General features: G+C 45.2%; 2 protein-coding genes across 3 annotated transcripts in view; one reads left to right on the top strand and one right to left on the bottom strand.

The window, feature by feature from the left end:
- The window catches only part of ANKFY1 (ankyrin repeat and FYVE domain containing 1), a 32,031-nt gene extending 15,246 nt beyond the window's left edge, over positions 1-16,785 (top strand). For both annotated transcript variants that reach the window (XM_061470386.1, XM_061470387.1), the window contains exons 9-25: positions 558-626; positions 1,328-1,527; positions 1,954-2,051; positions 2,445-2,667; positions 3,537-3,635; positions 4,606-4,759; positions 5,680-5,848; positions 6,861-6,979; positions 7,316-7,472; positions 8,346-8,546; positions 12,152-12,328; positions 12,758-12,905; positions 13,167-13,257; positions 13,589-13,713; positions 13,888-14,034; positions 14,525-14,615; positions 15,751-16,785. In XM_061470386.1, coding sequence (XP_061326370.1) covers positions 558-626; positions 1,328-1,527; positions 1,954-2,051; positions 2,445-2,667; positions 3,537-3,635; positions 4,606-4,759; positions 5,680-5,848; positions 6,861-6,979; positions 7,316-7,472; positions 8,346-8,546; positions 12,152-12,328; positions 12,758-12,905; positions 13,167-13,257; positions 13,589-13,713; positions 13,888-14,034; positions 14,525-14,615; positions 15,751-15,883 — 2,401 coding nt within the window. In that variant the 3' untranslated portion in view covers positions 15,884-16,785. The remainder of the gene's footprint in view (positions 1-557; positions 627-1,327; positions 1,528-1,953; positions 2,052-2,444; positions 2,668-3,536; positions 3,636-4,605; positions 4,760-5,679; positions 5,849-6,860; positions 6,980-7,315; positions 7,473-8,345; positions 8,547-12,151; positions 12,329-12,757; positions 12,906-13,166; positions 13,258-13,588; positions 13,714-13,887; positions 14,035-14,524; positions 14,616-15,750) is intronic.
- Positions 16,786-20,994: 4,209 nt separating this feature from the next.
- Positions 20,995-25,139, bottom strand: LOC133278015 (neuferricin). The gene is made up of 4 exons (XM_061470409.1): positions 24,875-25,139; positions 24,650-24,790; positions 24,238-24,424; positions 20,995-21,942 (listed from the first exon to the last, which is right to left on the bottom strand). The coding sequence occupies exons 1-4, from the start codon at positions 25,122-25,124 to the stop codon at positions 21,729-21,731; spliced, it is 792 nt and encodes a 263-aa protein (XP_061326393.1). The 5' UTR covers positions 25,125-25,139; the 3' UTR covers positions 20,995-21,728.
- Positions 25,140-25,284: the final 145 nt, after the last annotated feature.

Genomic DNA, 25,284 nt, shown 5'->3' on the forward strand with positions numbered 1-25,284 from the left:
GTGTTAGAACACATGGCACACAATTACTTTGCCCTTATTGTATCACTGAACAGTAAAGCAAGCTAACTGATATGACGAGTAGTATTTCTGTACTTCTCTTTGAAGCTGTCAAGTGACACTGAAATGATCTCAAAGAGCCAGCTTCTGCAGCATGTTTGTCTGGAGTGCTGGGCCTGTAAACTGCTTTACAGGTCAGGTTGGGCTGGCAAAGAAGTACATAGAACTTGTACTTAGGCCAATACACTGTCTCCTATACTTAGAATTTATCTCAATTCTGCATAGTATATGTCAATTCTAGTATATCTCAATTCTGGTAGGCCAAGCTCTTCTGCTTTTTCCTTGAAGGTTAGCTCTTATGTTAAAGAGTTGCTTCTACTAAATTAATTGGAATTATATCCCCTAAAAGGGTAGATTGCTCTTTCTTTCAAGATGTGCTTGTGCCCTTCTGAAATTGGAGACAAAAGTTAACCCCATAAATGTGTAGGGGCATGTTGGTGACCATGGACAAAATCTTAGTGTCTTGGTACTAATGTAACTGCGCTTTGCTCCAATTACAGGACCCCACTACATGTGTCAATTGTGGTCAGGAATGAACCTGTATTCAGTCAGCTTCTCCAGTGCAAGCAGTAAGTCTCACTTAAATGTAAAATACACTGAGGTTACTTTGTACAGTGAAGATACGCAGACTGGTTTAACAGCTCTTCTGTGCCTTTTTGCCATGCAAGAAGGGTAACAATAAGCTTGGGATGCGAAAGTGGAAAGGCTTTATATAATAAGATGCCTGATGCCAAGTAAGTTTGTGCCCTACTGTAAAGAGGAAATAATCTGCATCTCTGTTTCAAAGAGGGATTGGTGAAATAATTTAGCAATAACTTCATTTGTAATGCATTTAAAAGGAGTGATAAGACTCTTAAAATGTGTGAATATGTTCTCGAGTTCAGCTTGGGTTCTGCTTAAAGCTGATACAGGTGACTTCTTAGGGTGATGAAGTATATACATTTTATTCGGTTTCTTTGTACTTGAATATGCAGTTGTACACAGTTCACTCAAACATGAGAGGATTTGCAGGAGCCCAAATATACCAGGGCCATGCTTTCCTAGGAGCAATGAGCTTAAATGTGGTAGTTACTATAAGGTGTCTAGCTTGTTTCAGAGTTGTTGCAAACTGTCTGAAGTAACTGGAGCTACAGTAGGCTTCTTGGCAAGCAGAAGTTGTCACTGAGGTGTTAGATAAGCTAGTACAGCTGTTCAGACACTTGAAACTTAAGCTGCGCTGAGGAACCACTTTTTAAGGTATAAATTGGGGAACATTAATTCTTATTTTTAGACTAGACTTGGAGCTGAAGGATCATGAAGGAAGCACAGCTCTGTGGCTTGCAGTTCAGTATATCACTGTATCGTCTGATCAGTCTGTAAACCCTTTTGAGGATGCCCCTGTTGTAAATGGAACCTCATTTGATGAGAACAGTTTTGCAGCAAGGTTGATCCAGCGAGGCAGCAATACAGACGCTCCAGACACAGTAACAGGTAAAACAGAGGTTTGTATTTCTGTGTAGGTGGAAGGCTTGTAAGTTAATTGCTTAATGCTAACTGCACTCTGAGGAGCTGAGTGAGGTTTCAGCAGTACTTGCCTCATAACAAATGGTAGGTTGTAGTAGCTTACCCAGAGCTGGAACATAGACAGTCTGAAGCTGAGCTTGACATGCAGGAAGTGACAGAAAATCTGGACTCCTTGCCAGATCCTAATATCCTCTTTACAGTTTCAGAAGATGTAATTGCTGAATATAGTGCTTGTGACAGCCCAGCATTGCAAGGGGACTATTAGTAGGTAGGATTTTCCTTGTTGGCTTCAAATTTGATGTTCTGTGGTAGTAGGGAAGGTGTTAGGAAACTTGTTAGCATCAAAGTGTGGTTGGAATATCACTCCAAACAGTGTTTATGGTTTTTCTTTAGGAAACTGCTTGCTTCAGAGGGCAGCTGGTGCTGGCAACGAGGCAGCTTCTCTCTTCCTCGCCACGCATGGAGCAAAAGTCAATCACCAAAACAAACGGGTAAAAGCAGAAACTAATAGACTAGTCTGAGCTTCCTGATTTCCCTTCAGAACTAAGCAGAGATCTCTTACTGCTAACTAGCTTAAAGCAAGTTGGAATGCTTGCTGAGCCTTTTGCATATTTTCAGGTATTTACTAGTGATCAGACAGCTGTTGCACTCTCCTGGCACTGTTCTTGCAGCATCTCCAGTTGTTAACTGCTTTTAACAGTGCTTGTTGTAATAAAGTTCTATATATAGGTTAAGTCATGTTGCTTGAAAGTCCTAAGGAGCTTCAGCTGCCAGGATTTAAGCTCTTCACACCAGTTCTTGGGGGCATAGTGGTTTAAAAACTACTTCTCTTTATGTCTCAAGCTGTTAACCTAGTTGAAAATAATAAACCCTATTTATTAAAGGGAGAAACACCACTGCATACAGCCTGTAGGTATGGCCTAGCAAACTTGACAGCAGAACTTCTGCAACAAGGAGCCAATCCAAACATTCAGACAACAGAAGCAGTGCTTGGTCAGAAGGATGCCTCTTCTCCAACAGCAGAGAATGTTTATCTGCAAACTCCCCTTCACATGGCTATTGCTTACAATCACCCAGATGTGGTGTCTGTCATCCTGGAACAAAAAGGTGGGTTTTTCTCTGGTTCAGACTGTAGTGGTTCAGTTGTCAGGATGGCATCTAAACTGTTTTGACAAATTCCTTATAAAGAGTGTCTTCCTTTAAACATTAAGTAGAGCAATTAAGACTACCTGAACATATTCTTAAACTCAAATCATCTGCTTCTTAAGACTAGAAAATTAACTTGTCCATGAGTCTTTCTAAATTCTCCTCTGCATTTGGTTCAGGTAAGTGCTGGAATCAGAAACAGATAAAAGGGTATTTCTGTGGCAAGACTTCTGCCTCCCTCAGCTCTTTCAGGAAGAGGATTTTTGCACAGAATAATGCTAGTATCACAATAGAGTGGAGACTGGAGTATTGAAACACTAGCAGATGCCATTTTATTAAATGCAACTAGTTCAGCTTCTCCTTTCTAGCAGCAGGAAGGGAGTTTGACAACTGAAGCAAGGCCTACTTTGTCTCCTACCATAAGTGGGATTAAGAAGGGAGTAGGTGAACTGGGAAAAGCTTCATCCCAGGGAGCTGAGGAGGGATGCTGCCACCATCTTGCAGTGCAGCCTCCACTATTCACTCTGAGAGCTTTGTGTATGGCATATCACATGGTAATGAAGGTAGAAAGGGGGCAGGTTAAGCCTCTTAATAGAAATGTGAATGTTTTTTAGTAGTAGCATTAGTATTAGGCAGTAGTGGCAACAATATCTGAATCCTACCACATTTGGGAAATTGAAGATATCTTGCTTGGATCCTTCAAACTGATTGCTAAAGGGACAGCCTACTTCAAAATGTGACCTTGTTATTCCTGCAGCTTTCAGTGTGCAACTGCAGGTCAAGTACAAGAATGATCTAATTCCTTTATGCTTTTGTTTTGTTTTTTGTAGCTAATGCTCTTCATGCTACCAACAACTTGCAAATTATTCCTGACTTTAGTTTAAAGGACTCGAGAGACCAGACTGTGCTGGGGTTGGCTCTTTGGACAGGTATGTGCCTTGAAACCAAGATGATATTGAAGCTATAATGTGTTCCACTGTGAGCTCCCTGGTAGTTTTTGTATCACATCACTGTATTGTTCATGGTTAACTGTTCTAGAGGCTGGTTAATATAGTAATGCTGACTTCAGAAAGGGAAGGTAAGCTGCTTGTAGTTTTTAAGGGGAATGGAACTTGAAATACTGATTCAGAAGATGCTTTCTTGTCTGGAATGTGGCAGGGAATGGTTTGGGGAAAACTAGGTGCTACTTGCTGCAGGCAAAAATATTTTAATAGTATCAGGATGTTGTCAAAAGATGTGGTCATTATTGAATCAATTTAAGCCTGGCCCTACTGGTTTGGGAACAGCAGTATGGGGGATGATTCCTCATACTTTGGACTTAAGAGATGAGGCAGAATGCTTAGTGATGTTGCTCTGTATGGGAGTTCTAGATGTGATCCATGTGTAACCAACCTCTTCACTGTCCAGGCTTTTAATTTTCCTTTCCAGTGAAAGGAAACAAGAATGTAGTTTTCTCTCTACCATTTCCCTTATCTGCTTCTGAGATAAAGGATGAAGAGCTAAGCTAAACATCTCGTACAGTAATATTCAAGGGAATAGCTTACGAAGGTAATACTGAAGTTGGTATGTTTGTTGGACGAAAGTCTGAAGTTGTAGGAAGGATTAGGCTAGGTAGTTTTAAGGAGAGCTCTACTACAACTAGGTTGGCAGAACTAATGGAAAACTCTGCTGTATACCACACCATATCTTGTGTCTTCAAGCAAGACAAAAAGTACTCAGTAATCAGTAAGTCTATAAATGAATATTCAAGTTAGGTAGCTTTATGAATTGGTTTAGCTTATGGATTCATTGTATCTCTTGCTGTATTACTGGAAACTGAAAGACTGGAGCTTAAGTAATCCTCAGTGTCTCTATTTTATGGAACTAAAGGTAAAATGCTAACAAGCTGTAACTCTTTAGGCATGCACACAATAGCAGCCCAGCTGCTTGGATCTGGGGCATCCATTAATGACACAATGTCAGATGGACAGACTCTACTACATATGGCAATACAGAGACAAGACAGCAAGAGTGCACTCTTTCTGCTGGAGCATCAGGCAGATATAAATGTCAGGTAAGAACTGGCTATGTGTTTAGGAGCTGGTAGCGATGACTGTCTTTATATAATGGCTTGAAGTTGTTTTCCAATCATGATTTGCACATAGTTATGCATTTGGTGAGGTTTTTTAGGGCAGTAGTTATGGCTGAGGGATTACACATGTGAAATGGGAGCTCTACACATATATAGCTCCATAGCTCAGTACCTCATCCAGGCTGGAGAGGGAGGTGTCACTTAACTCTAGGTAAAACAGAATCTTCTGTTACAGACTTATAAGTCCTAGAGAGATGGTACTGAACTTTAGCTTCAATCTGCTTGCTGGCTTGTTGGAACTGCATGTTTTCTACCATCTAAACTAATCAATCAGATGTAGCTCTAGCAGCAAGATTCCAGTAGAACCTGCCTCCTGAGTATCAACTAGACATTAGACTTAACAAAACAGTTATCTGCTTACGTGACTGATAGGCTGTCTTTTACATTTGGCAAGCTATACTGTGATGGGTATCATGGGCGCAGACTTCCTAATAATGCCGGTCCAAGTGCAGCTTTTTAACAGTTGTTACTTGACTGTTGCTTGGGAGTTACTACAGTGCATAGCTGTTTGCTTCTAGGGCAGTGGGCTTGCTCTGAAGGAAAACTCTGATCAGATAATGGCAGCAATTCAAGAAATGGCAGTGTCTCTGAGCTAGGAACACTAACATGCTTCTCAAACTTTAGAAATCAATCCCTTTTTACTAAAGGGAGAGAGGGAAGGTAAGCTACATAGCTGTGATGAAAAACTAGCATGGTGCATTTGGTTGGCTGTAGAGTTATGGTCTTAACACAGTAAAAATACACACGAGGAGATAATTCTTGGCTTTGCCAATAAACCACTGTAATATGAGGCCTTGCTTTGTAATGCAGTAGTAACACACTTCAGACTGTTTCTATTGCAGAACACAGGATGGAGAGACTGCCTTGCAGCTAGCTATAAAAAACCAGCTCCCTCTTGTGGTTGATGCTATTTGTACCCGAGGAGCAGACATGTCTGTGCCAGACGAGAAAGGAAATCCTCCTTTATGGCTTGCCTTAGAGAATAACCTGGAAGATATTGCATCAACTCTGGTAAGATTGTCAGTTGACTTAATTTAGCCTCACTTTTGTGCATCTTGCTAGCAACAAAGGGTGCACCAGCAAAACCAAATGCAATGCATGGAAAGAACAGAGTAGTTCTGTATCACCATCTAACTTCTAGGAGTTTTTCTTCACCAAAAAAGTTCCTTTTGCTTGTGAAATCTTTTATAAACACTAGTCTGCACAGCCGAATATCTTGCAGCTACTGTAGTAAAAGTAAAGTAATTAAATACAATTAATAATACTAAATTTATAATAATAATTAAATTATCTGGATTCCCAATCCTGGAAGGAGTAAGGATCTACTAAAAACATTAGTCTGTACCATTGCAGATGTGTAATGATCAGCTTCCAGAATAATATTGGACACTCATGTGCTTTAGAGAATGTGCTGGCTTCTATTGCATCTTAAAGTTCCATCAAGAAGGCCTTTAAAGGCTTATGCTTTTAAGACTATTTACTTTCAGGCATAGGTGATCCATCAGGAGATCTAAGATGCAAGTAGACATCCTTATGTCTCCTTCATTAGGAAGGTACTTGAGAGCTTTGTCTCTGATATCCATTTATTGTCTGCTAGAGACAGCTATTTAAAGGCTGTGCTAATGACTTGAGAAATACTTCTTGTAACTGTACTTGACCATTTGTGCTGGCATTGGATAAGAATCCTTATGGAGTCAACACTGAATCTACTCATTTATAAACCTTGTAAGTAGTTTGTAAAGGAGTGGAGCAAGTTTTATTTAAGTGCCACATTGCTTGAGTAAGTAGTTCTGCAGTAGAATACAAATACTAGAAATTCAGTACCTGAAAAAAGGGTCTTTAGCTGAATGAATAGGAAAGCAAGTAAATGGGCCTTGTCTGTCCTAAGAATAGATAAGGCATCTCAGATCCTGCCTTTGAGGGATAATGTTTCAGAAACATCCGTCAAGGACTTCATAAAGTAGTAGGAGCCTGCTGGAGACATTAAATACCCTTCACTGCCTCATTGTGCTTCTCCTTCCAGGTTAGGCATGGCTGTGATTCAACCTGTTGGGGGTCAGGACCAAGTGGCTGCTTACAAACTCTTCTTCATAGAGCTATTGATGAAAACAGTGAACAGATAGCATGCTTTCTTATTCGCAGGTCAGCCCCCTTCTAAAGTACAAATCTTCTAATGTGCATGTGTATATTTTCCTGGAATAAATTAACTGAATGCTATTTTGAGCCAGTAACAGGTATGTGCTTCATTAGACTTTTGGTGGGTGGATGGCACTTACGGAAGTATGACTAATCTTGGGTGCACTCTGTTATCTGTATTACCATCATGTTCTTGATGACGAGAGTCAAACCAGGAACTTGTGCTTTTGTAGAATGTCAGCAGTTGCTGGATCAGTTGTGTAAACTTTTTTCTGACCCTTGTTGGGAACAGTGTACATCTGGATTGAATGTAATAAATTGACTGTATCGTGTTTGTTTTAGTGGTTGTGATGTGAATAGTCCCAGAAAGCCAGGCCCTAATGGAGAAGGAGAAGAGGAAGCTCATGATGGACAGACGCCCTTACACTTGGCAGCCTGCTGGGGACTTGAAGAAGTGATACAGTGCCTTTTGGAGTTTGGTGCCAATGTCAATGCTCAGGTATGTGGAGAAATTGTGTACAATTCCTTTTGAATTTTGTTCTTCACCTCTAATACAGCAAACCCAAACTTTCTTCTCAGCTGTGTATTTTCCTGTCCCTTTTTAGCAGATCTAGTGTTTATCTGCCCATGTGATGGGTGAATTCAAGAAACTATACTGAGGGAAGACAATGATACAGGAAACTTCTTGCAGTATGAGCTTTCTGATACAGTGATTGGAATGAACTCCTCTGTCCCAAGTGTGAATTGAAGGCAGAAGCAGGGCTGTATTTTGCTGCGTTTGATCAGTAGAGCAGCTACAGTGTAAAACCTCAGAATACTCTACTTTGTTAGTATGTTTGGGAAGTGTCTGCTGCTGCTGAGTGAACTGAGGTGACATATAATGAGCTGTGCTTCATCTTTGATTACACAGTAATCCTTAAACAGAAGCTTGAGAAACAGCAACAGAATAAATAAATGCAGAACACTTGTAGGTCCTGATGCTATTGACAATGACATCAAAATGAATGACAGAACACACAGTCACAAAGCAGCCATGGCTGTAAACTGCTGCTTGAGACAGACAAGTGACTCGGCACCTTATTTGGATTTGCTAACTTAAGTGTGAATGCTTATCTCTGCCCCCAAAAGGTCTGCCTACATGGGATATGTTACTTTGAGCTACTCAAATGGCTGTATAACACGGGATTGAGGTCAACCAATTTGAGAAATGGATAACAATTTGCCTTGCTTATACTGTGGATTTGAGCTCCCACTGCGACTGTTTGGTGTCCTATCCCAAAGCAGAACCAATCAGTTCCCTAAATCTGAAGTTGAGGAAAGGACTTGTGTATTACTCAATCTCCATATAACAAACTTCTTGGTTTCCTTCTAGGATGCAGAAGGAAGAACTCCAATCCATGTTGCCATTAGCAACCAGCACAATGTTATCATTCAGCTTATGATTTCCCATCCAGATATTAAGCTAAATGTCCGTGACAGGCAAGGAATGACCCCCTTTGCTTGTGCTATGACATATAAAAACAACAAAGCAGCTGAAGCAATTTTGAAGAGGGAGCCAGGAGCTGCTGAACAGGTAAGCTGGGAGCTTTCACAGCATGGTAGTGGAATTAATGCACTATTTTGTGGTAACAAGAGTTCCACAAGCAAATTATGCTTTATGCTTTAGTGGCTTCACATGGAATGACATTTGCCAGATGCTAGTTTTCTGTAGCAGGATTTATTAGGGAACTGTAGGGGTGTATGTGCTATGTGTGAGCAAGAACATCAAGTGATAGTGTCTCATCAAACCTTATCTCCTCAGTACTAAATCGAGGAACAGGCGTATGTGTATTTAAGGAGAAAGTTCTAACCCTACTCTTGTGCTCGACTAGTTCAAAAATGATCTACTACCTAGCTCTCCGGAAGCAGTTCGAAATGGAAACCCTGACCTAAAATAATTCAGTAATAGATCTCATGCTGAGCTATAAAAAAATCCAACTGTATCTTCAGGCTTCTGGTGTGACGCTTCAGGCAGCGGTTCAGGAGTTTCTTCCTATCCTGTTGTCCTGGGTTCAGCAGTAGCAGTCATGTTTCTCCTCCTTGGTAGCTGGTGCAGTGCAGTGTTTTGACTTTCGGCTCGGGAACAGAGCTAATAGAGATGTTTTGGTTTGGCCAAGGACTTTGTGAGCCTCATGCTCTGCCAGGGAGGAGGGGAAGCCGGGAGGAAGCAGAGACAGGACACCTGACCCAAACTGACCAAAGAAGTATTCCATACCACAGCACGTCATGCCCAGGATGTAACTGGGAGTTAGCCGGAAGGGCTGGGAGACTGCAGGGTTGGAGGAGGTATCGGTCGGAGCTTGGTCGGGCTTGGGGGGCGAGTTATCGGTCAGCGGGTGGTGAGGTGTTGTATTCTCTTCCCTTGTTATTTTCCTTTATCATTATTATCATTGGTGGTAGCAGTAGTGATCTGTGTTATACCTTAGTTACTAAACTGTTCTTATCTCAACCCGTGGGAGTTGCATTCTTTTGATTCTCCTCTCCATCCCTCCGAGAGCAGGGGGAGGGCAAGAAAAGGGGGGGAAGTGAGCGAACGAATTACCTGACTGGGTTTAAACCACGACAGTTCTTTTTGGCGCCCAACGTGGGGCACAAAGGGTTGAGATAACGACAGATCTGACTGGATTAATAGTCATTCGTCACAATGCTGATTTATTGGGTATCAGAGTTGCTCTTCTTGATCTCACAGCTTCAGACCGTTGTAACTTACATAGAGCCGGTATTTGCTGTGTTAGTGTTTATCAAGTGTGGGGCCTGGGCTAAGGTTCTTGTCTCACTGTGCTTTATGGCAATGGCTTGTAATACGGGCGGGCTCCAGCAGCAGGGCGGGACGGACGTGGCCGTGGACTTGTACCTGGCCGTCCGGCTGCTCTTCACCGTCCTGGCCCTCACCCTACTCTCCATCTTCGTGAGGCTGCGGGGAGCCGAGGGGGAGCGGCCCCGGGAGCCGGCGGCTGCTGAAGCGGCCCGGGAGAGCGGCCCCGGGGACCAAGCGGCGGCGGGAGCGGGGCCGGAGGCCGCGAGGGGACGGCTGCCGGTGGAGGAGGCCGGGGCGGTCGAGAAGCAGAAGGAAGCGGCTGCCGAGCAGCGGGATAAGGCGGCGGAAGAGCCGACCCCCGCGGAGGAGCCCAGCCCCGCGACGGCCGAGAGCATTCCCCGGAAGCCGCCCGCCGAGCCCCAGGAGGACGCAGGAGACCACGCAGCATTTCCCAGCAAGGCAGAGGAGGAAGAGCTGGACTCAGGAAAAGAGAAGCCGGTGGTGGGAGAGCCGGCAAGCACAGCAGCTACACCAGCCCCAGTGACAAGCACAGCAGCGTCGTTTGAGAGTTCTGAAGGCTCTGAATGGCCTTTGGGTATCCTTGGGACCTGCCTGCTGATTGTGATGGGGATCAGCATGTTGGCACACACACAGGCTGTGTTCTACCCACAACCATTTTGTCTGATCTCAGAAGTTAAGCAGAGTCAGGTTTGGGTCTTGTCTGGGGTTAGACAACAATATAGGGGGACCAAGAGATTTTCCCCAAGGCTGGAGAGTCATGAGTGGCAGGGTATGTGGGACAGTATGGGCAAGTATCTAGTCCACTGGGCCCCTCCAGTGCTTTGGAAGCGCCGGAGATGGAAGGCAGCTGTATGGAGTCCCCAGCAACAAGCTGCAGAAACTGCTTAAGGGGACAGTGAATTATTTTAAGCCTGGTGGGCCCATGGCACTTCAGGCCATCAGAGCAGAGATGCACCACAGAGATGGACTCATGATCGAGGGGTGGACTTAACAATGGACACTATTGCCCAGGTTATTCACGAGTGTGAACACTGCACACAGTCTCTCCTGCTCTGGAAGACTGTTACAAGAGATGGAGCCTGACATGGACCAGATGGACGCAGTAGCTTTATAGGGACTGGTCCATGCACTAAGATAAGAGTGCACCGAGATAAGAGTGATGGTATATTGAAAATGTGGGATCTGAGCATGACGTGAATGGTATGGAATAAGGGGTGGATAATGTCCTGGGTTCAGCAGTAGCAGTCATGTTTCTCCTCCTTGGTAGCTGGTGCAGTGCAGTGTTTTGACTTTCGGCTCGGGAACAGAGCTGATAGAGATGTTTTGGTTTGGCCAAGGACTTTGTGAGCCTCATGCTCTGCCAGGGAGGAGGGGAAGCCGGGAGGAAGCAGAGACAGGACACCTGACCCAAACTGACCAAAGAAGTATTCCATACCACAGCACGTCATGCCCAGGATGTAACTGGGAGTTAGCCGGAAGGGCTGGGAGACTGCAGGGTTGGAGGAGGTATCGGTCGGAGCTTGGTCGGGCTTGGGGGGCGAGTTATCGGTCAGCGGGTGGTGAGGTGTTGTATTCTCTTCCCTTGTTATTTTCCTTTATCATTATTATCATTGGTGGTAGCAGTAGTGATCTGTGTTATACCTTAGTTACTAAACTGTTCTTATCTCAACCCGTGGGAGTTGCATTCTTTTGATTCTCCTCTCCATCCCTCCGAGAGCAGGGGGAGGGCAAGAAAAGGGGGGGAAGTGAGCGAACGAATTACCTGACTGGGTTTAAACCACGACACCTGTGTAAGTTTAATTACTAGTAAAGTATTTGAGTGCTTAGTGAGCTCTTGTAATACATCTAAAACATGGTTACAAATACAGCCAGTCTCAAATATGCTTTAACGTCAGCTTCAAGGCAGAAATGAACAAACATGCACTTGGTGTGAAAGTAAAAAAGGAATATACTGCATCAATGTGGCAGGATTGCATGTTGCTTCCTTCTCTAGTGTTCACTTCCAGATTGACTCGAGTTTGCTTCATGTAACTGAGTTTTACCATTAACTGCTGCTCAGTACTTAACTCCAGCAGCTGTTAACTTTCTGCCTGTCATAATACTCTCCAGTGTGTGGTCAGGAAATGACAGGGTTATAAAGCAGGAATAAGGTAGTCTGAAACAGACTAAAGCAGGCAGTTTTAGCTGATAATTTAATATCACATCTATCAAGTCTCTAATATCAAGGAGTGGAAGGAACAAGACTAGAGCTCACCTCAAGTTGAGAGAGTAAGTATCTTAGTGAAAATAGGTCCTACTACAAAATGATTTACTGTTCTACAGTAGAATGGTTTTCATTTCATGTGCCCTTTCTGCCACAGGTTGATAACAAAGGTCGGAATTTCCTACATGTAGCTGTTCAGAACTCGGACATTGAGAGTGTGCTGTTCCTCATAAGTGTACAGGCTAATGTAAACTCTCGGGTCCAGGATGCCTCCAAACTAACACCTCTCCACCTGGCTGTACAAGCTGGCTCAGAGATCATTGTGCGGAATCTGGTATGTATCAGAGTCACTTTTCCTCAACTTAAAAATGCACATTCTGCCTTAATGTGTGCTCCCTGTAGGCTGGAGAAGTCAGCTGAAGGTGACGCCACTCTTCCTGAAACACAACTGACTTGCATAAAGTTCCCTCAGCATGTGCTGTTAGCTGAGCAGCATCAGTCGCCTTCCTATGAGCACGTTTGACTTGCAGCAATCGCTAGGTAGCATGGCTCACTTCAAAGGAGGAGCCCTTACCTTGTGCTTTGTGCAGATTTGAGCATGAACTCAAACTGCAGGAGCTGAATAACGGTAGCATTTATGTATGCTGGAGGCCTAGAAGTGTCTCTGCACAGTAGAGTCGTGTGTGCTTCGTTCACAGAAGTAAACTGTTGGCTAATAGCCCAGAAAACATCTTTGAACGTATTCCTTCTTGCATCTCGACAGCTGCTTGCAGGTGCCCAGGTGAATGAACTGACTAAGCACCGGCAGACTGCTCTTCACTTAGCAGCACAGCAGGATTTGCCCACAATTTGTTCAGTCCTTCTGGAGAATGGAGTAGACTTTGCAGCTGTAGACGAAAATGGAAATAATGGTAAACTCTTAAAGTTCTACAAGTAGTTGTAAACAGTTCAGAAGGTCTGTCATGATCTCTCCTAGTGATAGAGATTGCCCTCTGAATGGGCTCACTTATCAAAGTTGAAAAGGGATGAAAGTCCAAGAAATCAAAGCTGGTGGAAGAAGTTTTGGAGAGGGAAGGTGGGGGAAGTAGAAGGGGAGTGCTTAATTTTATCACACTGTGATTACTGCTGACATGAACTACTTCAGATTCTTAAAGCTTCTCTTTTCCTTTCAGCTCTTCATCTGGCAGTGATGCATGGCCGACTAAACAATATCCGTGTCCTGCTCACAGAGTGCAATGTAGATGCAGAAGCCTTTAATATCAGGTAATCAGTATAGCCTTAACAGACTAAAAGGACTACAATCTGGTTTAAAATATGTGCTGGTATGACTAGATACAAAAAACCAAGTATTTAGCTTGGATTATAGTGTTTCTACGCTGATGTTACAGTGAAGTGTGCAGAGTGTGCTGTGTATAAATTGTGAGGAAATGATGTATACCAGGAAAAGGAAGCTAAAGCAGGCGGTTGTGTATGATTGCACTAAGCTACTTAAGTGTAGCCATGTTTAAGTCTGAACCAAACTCAAAGGCAAAGAGAGTGGATAAGTAATTGTAATAGTGAACAGAACTCAAGGATAACCAACTCTTTTCCCCAGAGGCCAGTCGCCAATGCATATTCTGGGACAATATGGGAAAGATAATGCAGCAGCCATTTGTGACCTTTTCTTGGAATGCATGCCAGAATACCCTCTGGACAAACCTGATGCTGAAGGAAACACAGGTGGGTGAGATTCAGTGGCTGTTGAACTTCAAAGTCACTCAAGTTTTATTCATGGTGTGTCACTTTTAGAGCTGGAATGATTTGCAGTAATATGTTAAATACAGTAAGACATAAACACTGAGTGTAACACAAGACCTACTGCTCTGTTAGCAGTGTCTGGCTTTTATTTTTCAGTGCTCCTGTTGGCTTACATGAAGGGAAATGCTAACTTGTGTCGTGCAATAGTGAGAGCTGGGGCTCGTCTTGGAGTTAATAATAATCAAGGAGTCAATATCTTCAACTATCAAGTTGCTACAAAACAGCTTCTCTTCAGATTGCTGGGTAAGTACTACTTGCTACAGTTGGAAAGTGCTTTCAGCTTGTGCTTCTGAGATACTTTAGAGGAGGAAGGAACTCAGAATATTTGTCTTAGAGGACAGTAATTCCAGAGGGGGTGAACTTCTGAATATTCTGCTACTTTAAATGGGGGGTAGAAATAGTAATTTTTCTCATGATCAACTGAAGTTGCACAATGCAGACCTGTCAAATATTACTTTTTCTGAAAGGATAGATAGACATGGAGACTACTGGCTGGTGTCATAGCTAATGTAGCCCAAAACCTAGATTCTGCTTTTGAACTTGTGCTGTATAGTTGTAGGTAATGCAGTGCTGAAAGCAGCTATACATTGTCTACAACCAAGACTGCAGCTACTACAGGAGTAGTTAAATGAATTATACTGGATCCACCAAAAAGCTGTAAGAAGCCTCCTTAACAATACAGTGTACTCAAGGTGTCTGAGCCCCTTTACCTTTACAATTTTGCCTCTGACAGATATGCTGACAAAAGAACCTCCCTGGTGTGATGGCTCCAACTGCTACGAATGCACTGCCAAATTTGGAGTCACAACAAGAAAGCATCACTGGTAATGTGACACATCTTGTTGTACTTACAAGGAAATGGATTCCTCTTGCAAATGTAGCTAGTCTGGTTCTTTCTGGTGGTTTAGGAAACCTTCATGTTAATGTAGGTGTATTACCAGTAATCCAGCTGAAACATTCCATCCTGTCCTAGATCAGTTTCTTGTAATCTGACTAAAATAGTACCGTGTTTGTTGGAAATACGAACTTGAGAGAGGACCCCCGTAGTTCTAAACTTCTCCTCAGAGAGGAGTTCAGGTGTGTCAGGATCCAGACTTAGTCCCAGACTTGGTCAACAGTTTATGTCTAAAGGATTATATATGCACAATCAATCCTTTATATCCCTTAGTGAGGATTTCCAAGTTTCAGCATGCTTATTCCCAGTTCGCTTACCAAGTACCTAATGCAATAAGGATTCTGTTGAGGTTGAGAAGTGTCTGTGCTCAAGAGGCAAGCCTGGCACACAGCTTGCTGCTGTGCGGGAGAGCTCCACGAGCCATGGGCTGTCTATGGAGTAGGGTGACTGGCTTAGCTGTGTTTGCATAACCAGATGTATTTCAGTTGATGCATGCTCAACTAGCCCTCAGCTGCTGAGCAAGGTTTATAGCCCTTAGTTACTGTTATATCTCCCCAGAGGACAGCTTAAGCTATTGCTTAAGCAGAAAAGGGGGGTTGGGGCACTGTTACAGTAGTGGGGCTGACTTGATCTGAGAGATGAGAGATCTGGGCACCTACTGCCAGTTTAGGATAGGGGTGCTGTGTGTAATGTGGGAGTGAGTGAAGATGCTGACATGAGTAGACACAAACTGCATTTACTTAACTAGTGTGATCTTCTATAAGCTGTGCTGGGTTAGGTGGATGTTAAACTCAGATTTTTCTTTCTGGCCAACATTCCAGAGAAAACTACCCATGCATCAGTTGAAATAGTACTAGGTGAGTGACTAGTACAGAAGCAGTATGGGGTTTTAGCATTAGTATTTAATTATTAAATAAGAGATATAAAAAGATGTAAGAAAAATACAGCATTTCAATTGCTACTGTACCTTTCTAGTGATACTGTCATTGCTAAAGAATATCCAACAGTAAAACCCTGGTGATCCCTATGAGTGAATTTACCTTTCTCCACTCCTCTATCAACAGCCGACACTGTGGACGCCTGCTCTGCCATAAGTGCTCAACAAAGGAGATTCCTATCATAAAATTTGATCTGAACAAGCCAGTTCGAGTTTGCAACATCTGCTTTGATGTCCTCACTCTGGGAGGAGTCTCCTAGTATGCTGTGGAAGTAAAGGGATTCCCAGTCAGTGCTCCTGACAGCAGCTCTGCTTACAAGCCCTCTGGATAGGGAAGAGGAGGCCTATACATGTCTTCTGCACTAGACTGAACTAATTAAGGACCCTGATACGATATATTCTGGTATAAATGACTGTATGACTGTAAATGTATTGGGCTGTGATAGACTTCACTAGGAATTCGAGTGGAACGTTGAAATTAAGTGACAAAAGAAGTTAGACCCTCTTCTAGTTGCAGTGGGGTATGGAAGCTCACATTGCTAGGCTGATGTTTGAATTGACATAAAACAGGTCTGTCCTTGACATGGTGCTTTGCACTGAGCAACTCTACTAAGTCCTGTGGCTTTTGGGCTGCCTAGTAGAGGTTGGCATTACGTTTCAGGGTAACCAGGTATCTTTCTTTGCTTTGTCTTAAAGATAAATGTTCCCTTTCTCTAGAGAAGACTTCCTGTGAAGCTAGACTGAGCTGTTGCAACTGCTGTTCATTTCGAGAAACTCTTCAAAAATGGAGTAGTTCCAAGTATAGCTCAAGAATTGTGGCCTTACAACAGAAAGCTTTACAACATCTGATGCAAAGCAGTCAGAATTGCAGATCCACAGCTTGATACCTCCTCAGTAAATGTCTCATTAGCTTTAGCATGTTCAAGAGAAGTGCAGCATTGTTTTAGCCAGCGAATCCTCTTGCTCATACCTGCCAGAACTGTTCAAGTCTTTGTTGCACTTTCATATTTACGTTGCTAGTCCTTCCAGTTTGTGAAACTTGTATAAATGCGCATAAGTGTGCTGCAGGGCCTAACTAAGCATATGCTAAATGGAGAAACACTAAAACTGGTTCAGTAGTGGAACTCTCAGTACAGCAATAAATGCTGAAGTGCATTATGAATCCCAGGAGGGAAAGTAGCACTTTCCTTTGGCTTGGAGACCCTGGTTAACTGCTGCAGGAGTCTCAGTAACGCTACCAGTGTAAAATGTGCTGCACCTCTAGACACTAAATATGGGTCCATTTTTAGCAGGGTTGCTGGTGAGTGGTGGTGTATTTGGAGGCTTCCCGTTAGCATTAAGCCTTGGAGGAAGGATGCTGAAGTGGTGGTGCAGTGCCAGGGGTTTGGATTAAGCTGCAGTATTTTAATCTAGGCTCATTGTGCTCTCTTAAACATGCTGAATCTGTAAAAATCCAACACCACAATACCTAGGAAACAGGAAAGTACTTTGCTGATAGACAGGGTTGTGATTTGGTGGGCAAAGGCTTCAGTCAGAAAAACGTGTACTTAAACAAAACTACATGCCATCTTAAGGCTGTTTTTATCCCAGTTTAGACTCAACTCAGCAATCCTCATCTCTACTCCATGAACTGTGCGTTTATTTGATGACTGTTATCTCCTCCAGTGTACGATATGGACAAGTTGGTGATGCGCTGCCCTATTTGGAATAGTGACTTACCAGTCTTAAGGAGTAAGATGGGATGATAAACCAGACTGCTGCTTTCATGGAAGATTTGCTTGAGGTTTTTCTTCAGACTTGTACAAGCAAAGGGTAGAGGAGGGTGTAATTGCTGACATTTGCACGACGAATTTCACATCAAGTCTCACTTGATCTGCACTTTGATCTTCCAATATGCATATATTATAACTGGAATCTCACTCTTGTAACACTAGAGAAGAATAATGGATGATAATAGAAACTTGCATCGCTGTTTTATGTCTGCTGCTGTCACGTTGCAACAGAATGCCCTGGGTGACACAACTGGTCTCTAACACTGTTACTGATACAAGTGGTCCATCTCTGGAATAATTCTCTAGGTGGAAAATAATGGTGTCTGAAGCACTGAACTGCAGGCTACAGTTTGGTTTTATAAGTGAAATAGATGATGGAAGACACTGAATTTCTAGTCTCTTGCTTTCTTAGGTTTCAGAGTATCACTGGTTGCAAGTCTCTAGATGGAGAGAAAGTGCATTTGGTGAGTCTTGACTGTACTGTATCCTCTGATCATGTGCTAACTTTCTCCTTGGTTGGGAGCTGCCGTGATGTGGAGTGCTAAGTGTGTGCTTACAGTACTGATAGAGGTAGAGCCCAAGGACTTCATCTTCATTGGAAAGCCACACAACATGCAATGTCTGAACCATTTAAACATCACGTTTTCAGTGACTCCCTGGTGGAAGGAGCAGGGGAACAGGGAGCTCAGTTCTAACAGAATAAGCAACCTTTTAAATTATGAAAAATGTAGATGTTGTGAAAATTCAGCTTAACTGAGTGGCAGGTTTAAGGCTGGCTAGTTGTTCTTTTTGAAGTAGACTATTAATTGTCTCCTAGAGGTTCAGGCAGTTACATCTTGGAAACAACATCTAATGCTCCTTGTTTGCCATGTACAGCCAACAATACAAGTTTTCTCACTGAAATCTGAAAGAGAGGGTTAGTCATAAACTAACACACAGTCTGAAGTGTTCATGGAATTTCAAAGAACTAAATTCAGGAAATTTAATCATGTTAAAGTGCCTTTGAGATAGTTTCCTTCCAGCCAACTTTAAATAGCTTTCTGCCAGTTAAAGGGAAAAAGCTCACACCTTGAACCAAAATCCAAGTTTGTTCTCTTCTAGTTCAGCTGAAGAGGCTGAGCCCAGCACCCAGCTGGTGGGGCTCAGTCCTTCACATGCTCTGCCTAGTATTGGTCTGAACTCTGACACTTGATGTTTTGGGGGAGTTTTGCTGCCAATGCTCTGCTGCAGGGTACAAATGTGAACAAAGGCACTTGGTAATGCAGTAGCGGTCATCACATTTCTAACTCTGTAAAGAACTGCTCTTCCTTTTTATAGCATAGTACAGTTGTGACCAAACCCCCCTCCCTTCACCCCTGCTGGTTTTAAATGGTATTAACTTAGGATTCAAGTCTGCCAAGTGTTAAACAAGAGGGTGAACGGAAAACAAACTTGTGTCCCAGGAAGTGATGCTGTCAGACCAGGCTGTGGGCACTGCAGCAGAGCTGCACGGGAAGTCTGTGGTGGTTCATACTGTAGCTTTTTGTTCTGAGCCTGGATTCCTTTGGATTACAGTCATCCAGCACCCTTACACAAGCACAAAACCTGGTCTGGCTTCAAGTGTAGTGTATCTGAAAAAGGTGTAGTCACTGCTTCACACCACTAAGTGGAGTGAGAATGTTGGTGTTGAAGGTACTAACACAGCAAAGCAAGCTGCTGGCTAAAAGCTGACAGATGCCTTAATGACTCTGTCATTGGCTTGTACAACTTCTTACATAGTGCTTCTAAATTAACCTGTAACAATATGGGATGCTGAGGCTGGATTTTTTTGTAAATCAAATATTAATAGGCAAGTCCTCTTTCTCCTGTAACCAGCAGCGTTGGTACTGCAGCAAACTCGGCTCTAGAAAAATCAGAGCTTGTACAAGTGACAAACAACTCTGACCATTCTAATACCCTCTGTGAAATAGAAAAGGGAGTCTTAGAACAATGGCGTTTTTTATCTGCAATGTTTGTCTGGAGTCATTGTAAAAATGTATTTTTCCAATACGCATTACTTTGTTGTGTAATGATTCTACTTGTAATAAAATGCATAACTAGATCATGCATCGTGAGGTAGAAAACCTTGTTCAGAAAGTCTCTCGTGTAAAGACAGCTGCCCCTCTGTGGGCTGTCCTCTACAAGGCACAAGGAAAACTAGGGCTGGGACAACTTGTATTCCTTGTTTTGAGGTTATTCTAGGTACTCATTTTAATGTTGGGGAACTGCTACAGCTGTTCTGGTTTATACCACCTAGTCATCTCCAATGCCTTATACTAGACTTACCTGTAATCATTCCTATGAAACAATCCTGACTTCCTACAGGCCAGAGCTGCTTCATGGAGTAAATCACTTCTCAGCTCAGATCCACTTCAGTGGATGAGTAACATAGGCTTGGTGTGCTCAGCTGCACACTGGTGGGCAGCTTGGCCTCCTGGAAGAGATGTAACTGCTGCAGCTTTACTTCAGGATAAGGAAAGCTTCAGTGCAATAGCAGAACCCACCAAACCATCTTGGTGAGATTGTGATGCATTAGTCTTTTATTAATAAAACTTATTAAAGTATGGGTGAATGGTGAGCTTTATTAGAGCACTGCCTCTGTGCACTTGACCCCTGTGTAACTGTCACTATTCTTTCCCACCCTTTTCTACCCTAGGAGCGTGGAGCTGAGCTTTTGGAACACTCCAGGTCCTTGAGGGAGTCTCCATGTTTGCTTTAGCAGATGATTTATCTCTACTACAAGCCAGACCCCCTGTAGTGTTACGAAACACTACCATGGAATTGGTTTTCAACCAACTGACGTTAAAGCAGCACCATCCTGTCTTTCCTTCCTGCAGCAGTGTATTTGGTTTTGGTGTGGCTCTTAAGATAAGAACCATCCATGCAGCGTTCCAGCACTATTTGCATAGTGCTCAGGCATCCCAGCTGTATGGTCCCATCCACAGCTGTAGCCTCATCTATAACCATCACCGGTGAGAAGTGTTGCTGCATGACCTGCTGTTGCTGCCAGGAAGGGACTACTCCAAAGTAATGCTGCCAGGCCTCCTGTGAGCTCACCCAGTTATGAACTAATAGCTCTTCAGAGGTAGCAGTAGCTCAAAACTTAAGTTTATAAATGCCTTCTAGCTCTTTCTACATAGGTGGCAGTTGCCTTAAGGAAAAGAATTGAACACAGCTCAGCACACCTGTGCCGCTCCTGTACTCGGTGTCTCTCAAGGCTGCAGCTACATCAGAAACTGATTATAACAGTAGATTCTTTGAAAAACAGCAACTGCTTCCCTGTACCTGGGGATTTACAGTGCCTGAGCCCTCTGCAGGTGCTTCCTTGTCCCTTTCAGCCCCACACAGGAATGGTAATAACTTGCCTGCTCTTTTGGGAGTCACTTCTATCACTGAATTTTGCCAGCTGTGATGAAATCTGTACAGACTTTATGGAGCTGGGCTCTGTGAGGATACACCCAGCCTCGGGTTGTAGTTCAAAGGGCACATACCAGGTGGGAGAAGGTGCCATGGAAGCAGGAGGCAGATTACAGCAGGATGGTCATGCTGCCACATTGCTTTTATTATCATATACTGAGAAGTACCAGCTCCTCATCTGCGTAGTCTGAAAGTAGTGAATCACAGGAGCAGGAAGGTGCGGTTAATATTAAACAAGGATCCTCATAGGTGGCTCCCAGTATCTTCTTTACACAGTATCTAATACAAACACTAAATGAGGGAATACAATTCTGACTTTTGCCTTCTGTACTCCCAAGATTTTGGTAAAGCTTGTGTGTAACCAAGCTGTACAAGTTCCCAGATACTACCTACCTTAATTATAGGAGCCATTCAGGCTTCTTCCTGCTACCTTTAAACTTTGGAGTAAAGCAACTGACTGGGAAGGAGCATAAGCACTACAATGCAGCAGGGTTCAAACGACTGGTGGACTGTGTGTAAACTGGGGTCAGAGATGCTGCAGCAGTTTCTGTGCTCACAACCTTGCTGCCTTAAAACACAATACATTGCACAAACTCATCTCCCGACTGCACAAGAAATCAGTTGCTAAGTATAATTCAGGCTTTGCATCTTACAGTTTGTTGCCAGATGTAAAAATACCATCAGAATGAAGCACTAAGAAAGTATCCCATTACTAGCCACTAATTAGGCTGAAGTGTTTCCTCCTCCTCTCAACTCCATCTCCACACGTTAAAGAGTCACAACGTGAGCTTGCTGCTGCCCCTTCATGCAGATGGAGAGGAACACAGCTGGAGCTGCCCATACAAAGCTCGTTTCGCTGCAGGGCTCTTAACAGCGGCCTCGAATCCAGCCCTGGGAGTCACTCCTTCAGGACACACTGCTCTGCCAGCGGAGGGCAGCCGCTGTATTCCTGCAAGTGAGGGTTATCCAGGTCGCCTCTGTCGCGGTGCTCGGTGGAGTCCGGCTGCCCCCACGGGGGACCAGTTGTCCTCACACACACGCAACGGCTGCCCTTGGACCCCGGGTGGAACAGCTTCCGAGGGACTCCAGTCCAGTCTCTGCTCACTCCCCCACTGAGAATGGAAAAGTAAATCACAGTTCCAACCCGTGAAAATCACAGAATCCCAAACTGGTTTGACTGAAAAGACCTTAAAGCTCATCCAGTTCCAGCCCCCTGCCACAGGCAGGGACACCTTCCACTAGAGCAGCTTGCTCCAAGCCCCTGTGTCCAACCTGGCCTTGCACACTGCCAGGGATGGGGCAGCCACAGCTTCTCTGGGCACCCTGTGCCAGCGCCTCAGCACCCTCACAGGGAAGAGCTTCTGCCTAAGAGCTCATCTCAGTCTCCCCTTGGGCAGGCTAAAGCCATTTGCCCTTGTCCTTCCCCTAAAGGCCCTTGTAAAATGCTTCCAAGTGAACTGAGAATCGGTAGATAAAAGCCTAGGATAATCTGGGAGAGTTAGAACTAAAGACATGCCTACTGAGGCAGCCTCCAAACATCTCGGCTTTCTGGTTCATTTTATTGGCTGTGCTTCAGAAACCCATGGCCTGAACATAGTTTCACAGTGCTAGTACGTGCTCTCACCCTTCTGGGAGCAACCAGCTGCTTCCGGTGTTTCTATTGCTGGAAAAGGAATCACACAGCCTTACATAGCACAGCATGTCTAATAGCAAAAAATGCCTTTTTTGGTGTAGCTAATTGCTCACAGATCACCACACGCCACCTTCTGTGCCTTGCCTAAACACAATGATTCCAAGAACTAGGCCAAAAAAAAACCCCCAAGTGTCAAGTACTTCCACGACTACTTCAGTGTCTTCATTAGCCAAATCCTGCCTGATCCCCTAACTACTGCCCCTTTTAAGCCTGTAAACCTTTACACAAGTGACTGCCACACAACATGCAGTCCCAAGGCTGCACCCAAGCTCATTCACACATAGAAGCAGATCTCCCAGTGCTACCGGTGCACTGAAATGAAGCCTAAGCATTTTGTCTTCAACCAGAACAGTCCCTAAACTGAGAGAGGTATACAACTAAACAGGCCAAGCAGGAAATGACTATTCAAAGCTCAAGCTCATTTTTATGTGGTTGTAAGTGAAAACTGTTGTCCCAGTACTCTGTGAGACACACTGTGAAACTGTCTGAAAAGCAGGAGCTAATCCTTGCATTCCCTGTCTGAATGTAGCAGATGGTAATAGTGGGATTTGTGTCCTGTTTTCCTGAGAACAGGAGGATTGTGTGCACATGTGGCAAATTCTGAAACCTGATTTTGATTCCAGTGTGATAGCAGAGTTTTTGCCTCAGAAATAAAACTCCTAAGTGTACTGATTGGGATGAGACATCATTTGCCTTTTACCTACAAAGTGAGACGAGTCCCTCTCCATGGCCTCACGCTGGAGAAACCCAACCTGAAGCTCCGTGCAACCCCAGACTGGGTGGAGGCTGACAGCAGTTGTGCAGGGACTCCACACAGCAGGAGTGGCACAGCAGAGAACTGCACCACTGCTCCCTGGCAGTGGGCTCTGCCCTGTCAGAAAGCAGAGCCTGGGGGTGTTGGCTGACAGCCTCCTGAACAGAAACCAGCTTGTGGCCACCAGCATCCTGGCTTGTACCAGCAGCAGTGTGGCAGCAGGGCCAGGGCAGTGACTGTCCCCCCGCACTGGGCACTGGTGATGCTGCACCTCAAATCCTGTGTTCAGTTTTGTGCCCCTGACTGCAAGAGAGACATTGAGGGGCTGGAGCGGGGCCAGGGAAGGGCAGCGGAGCTGGTGCAGGGCCCTGAGCACAAGTGTGATGGGGAACGGCTGAGGGACCTGGGGGGATGAGTCTGGAGAAGAGAGGTCCCTACAAGTGCCTGACAGGAGGATGGAGCCAGGAGGGGCTGGGCTCTGCTCCCAAGGAACATGGGATGGGGCAAGAGGAAACGGCCTCAAGCTGCACCAGGGCAGGTTTAGGTGGAGCTGAGGAAACAATTCCTTCACAGGGAGGTTTGTCAAGCATTGGAACAGGCTGCCCAGGGAAGTGGTGAAGTCAGTCAGTCACACTTGGGGACATGGTTTACTGGTGGCCTCAGCAGTGCCAGGTTAAGGCCTGTAATTGATAATCATAAAGGTCTTTTCCAACCTGAGCGATTCTATATATGCAGACAGAGCAAGGGACCAGCCATACCAGCACTCAGCACACTAGGACCAACTGATGCCCTTTGTGAAGAAGTCAGCAGACCTCACCTACAGCCTACAGAGTGAGCCAGTACATCTTCCTATGTCACTCCTATTAGGCAAGGCAATGACAAAGCTCAGGGCATCCAAAGAAAGGTCGGAAACGCTTTGCTCCAGAGAGCAAGCGTGACAGCAGGAGGGCAAGATTTTACCTCTCTTTGGAGCACCAGAACCGGCTGCCCGCAGCAGAGCTCCATTCTGAGTTGCAGGGTGGAAACTGCTGCTTCCTCTGCTCGCTTTCTGCTTGGAACTTCAGCGCTTCCTCAATGGCAGCCTCAGCCTGCCGTAAAGCTTCTGTTGGTGCCCCGTATTCATCATAGAACCTGCCCACCAGCTTCCCTGGCAGAGAAGAGCAACGAAGACCACAGTGTTTCCAGGCAAGGAAAACGAACAGGGTTTAAATCTGTTATTTAAAGACAAAAAATAAGGCGGATCTTGGGCACAGCCCAATATTAAAACCAGACTGAGCTTTACATCCCCTCTATCCTTGGAGGTTCCCAGACTCCCATCCCCGTGCTGCTGGCAGGTTTCCCTTGCTGTGGCCACCCCGACCGAACCACCTACCCACGGGCTCGTAGTGCTCGCTGTAGAAGGCCAGCCAGCTCCGGATGGCCAGCAGCCGGCCTGGTGACAGCGCCGAGACATCATCCACCAGCCCCGCCGCGGTGAAGTCGCCGGTGGCGAACGCTCTGGTGGCATCTCTCCCTGTGGGGCAGGCAGCGAACCTCCAGCCCGCTGACAGGCCCAAACCCCGCTCCCAGAGCCCTCCCCTTTCCCCTCCAGAGGTACCTGCGAGGCCGCTGTAGGCACCCCCGGGGCCATAGTGTCTGCGGCCGCGCTCCACGTCGAAGACACGGCCCAACACAGCGAGGTAGAGGCCGGGCTCCCCCGGCGCCCCGCGGTACCGGGCCAGCTCGGCGCTGCTCAGCAGGCGGCCGCGGGGCGGCGGCAGCCAGGTGCGGGGATCGAACCCGCGGCCCAGCAGGCAGGCGGCCCCCAGGCACAACAGCGCCGCCACCGCCGCCGCGCCCCGCCGCATGGGGCCGCGCCACGACTGCTCCCGGCCTTTTCACGACGGTTTCCTCGCCGCACGGCGGTGTGGCCAGCGCCGGCGGACACCGTCCCTTTCGCGTCTCCGCTTTACGGCGAGCGTCGCGCGGTGCGGCAGCCCCGTGCCTTTCCGGGGCGGGGCTTTTGCG

Source organism: Pezoporus flaviventris, unplaced genomic scaffold (genome assembly GCF_033815535.1).
Source record: "Pezoporus flaviventris isolate CSIRO_AGI_PZ_B2104156 unplaced genomic scaffold, CSIRO_AGI_Pfla_v1 ptg000063l, whole genome shotgun sequence".
In the NCBI taxonomy this organism is placed as follows: domain Eukaryota; kingdom Metazoa; phylum Chordata; class Aves; order Psittaciformes; family Psittacidae; genus Pezoporus; species Pezoporus flaviventris.

Coding starts and splice junctions, on each gene's coding strand:
- LOC133278015 (XM_061470409.1), bottom strand. CDS start 25,124: ATGCGGCGGGGCGCGGCGGCGGTGGCGGCGCTGTTGTGCCTGGGGGCC. Junction 24,791..24,874: donor TGCCTACAGCGGCCTCGCAG/GTACCTCTGGAG, acceptor CCTGCCCCACAG/GGAGAGATGCCACCAGAGCG. Junction 24,425..24,649: donor CGAGCACTACGAGCCCGTGG/GTAGGTGGTTCG, acceptor CTTCTCTGCCAG/GGAAGCTGGTGGGCAGGTTC.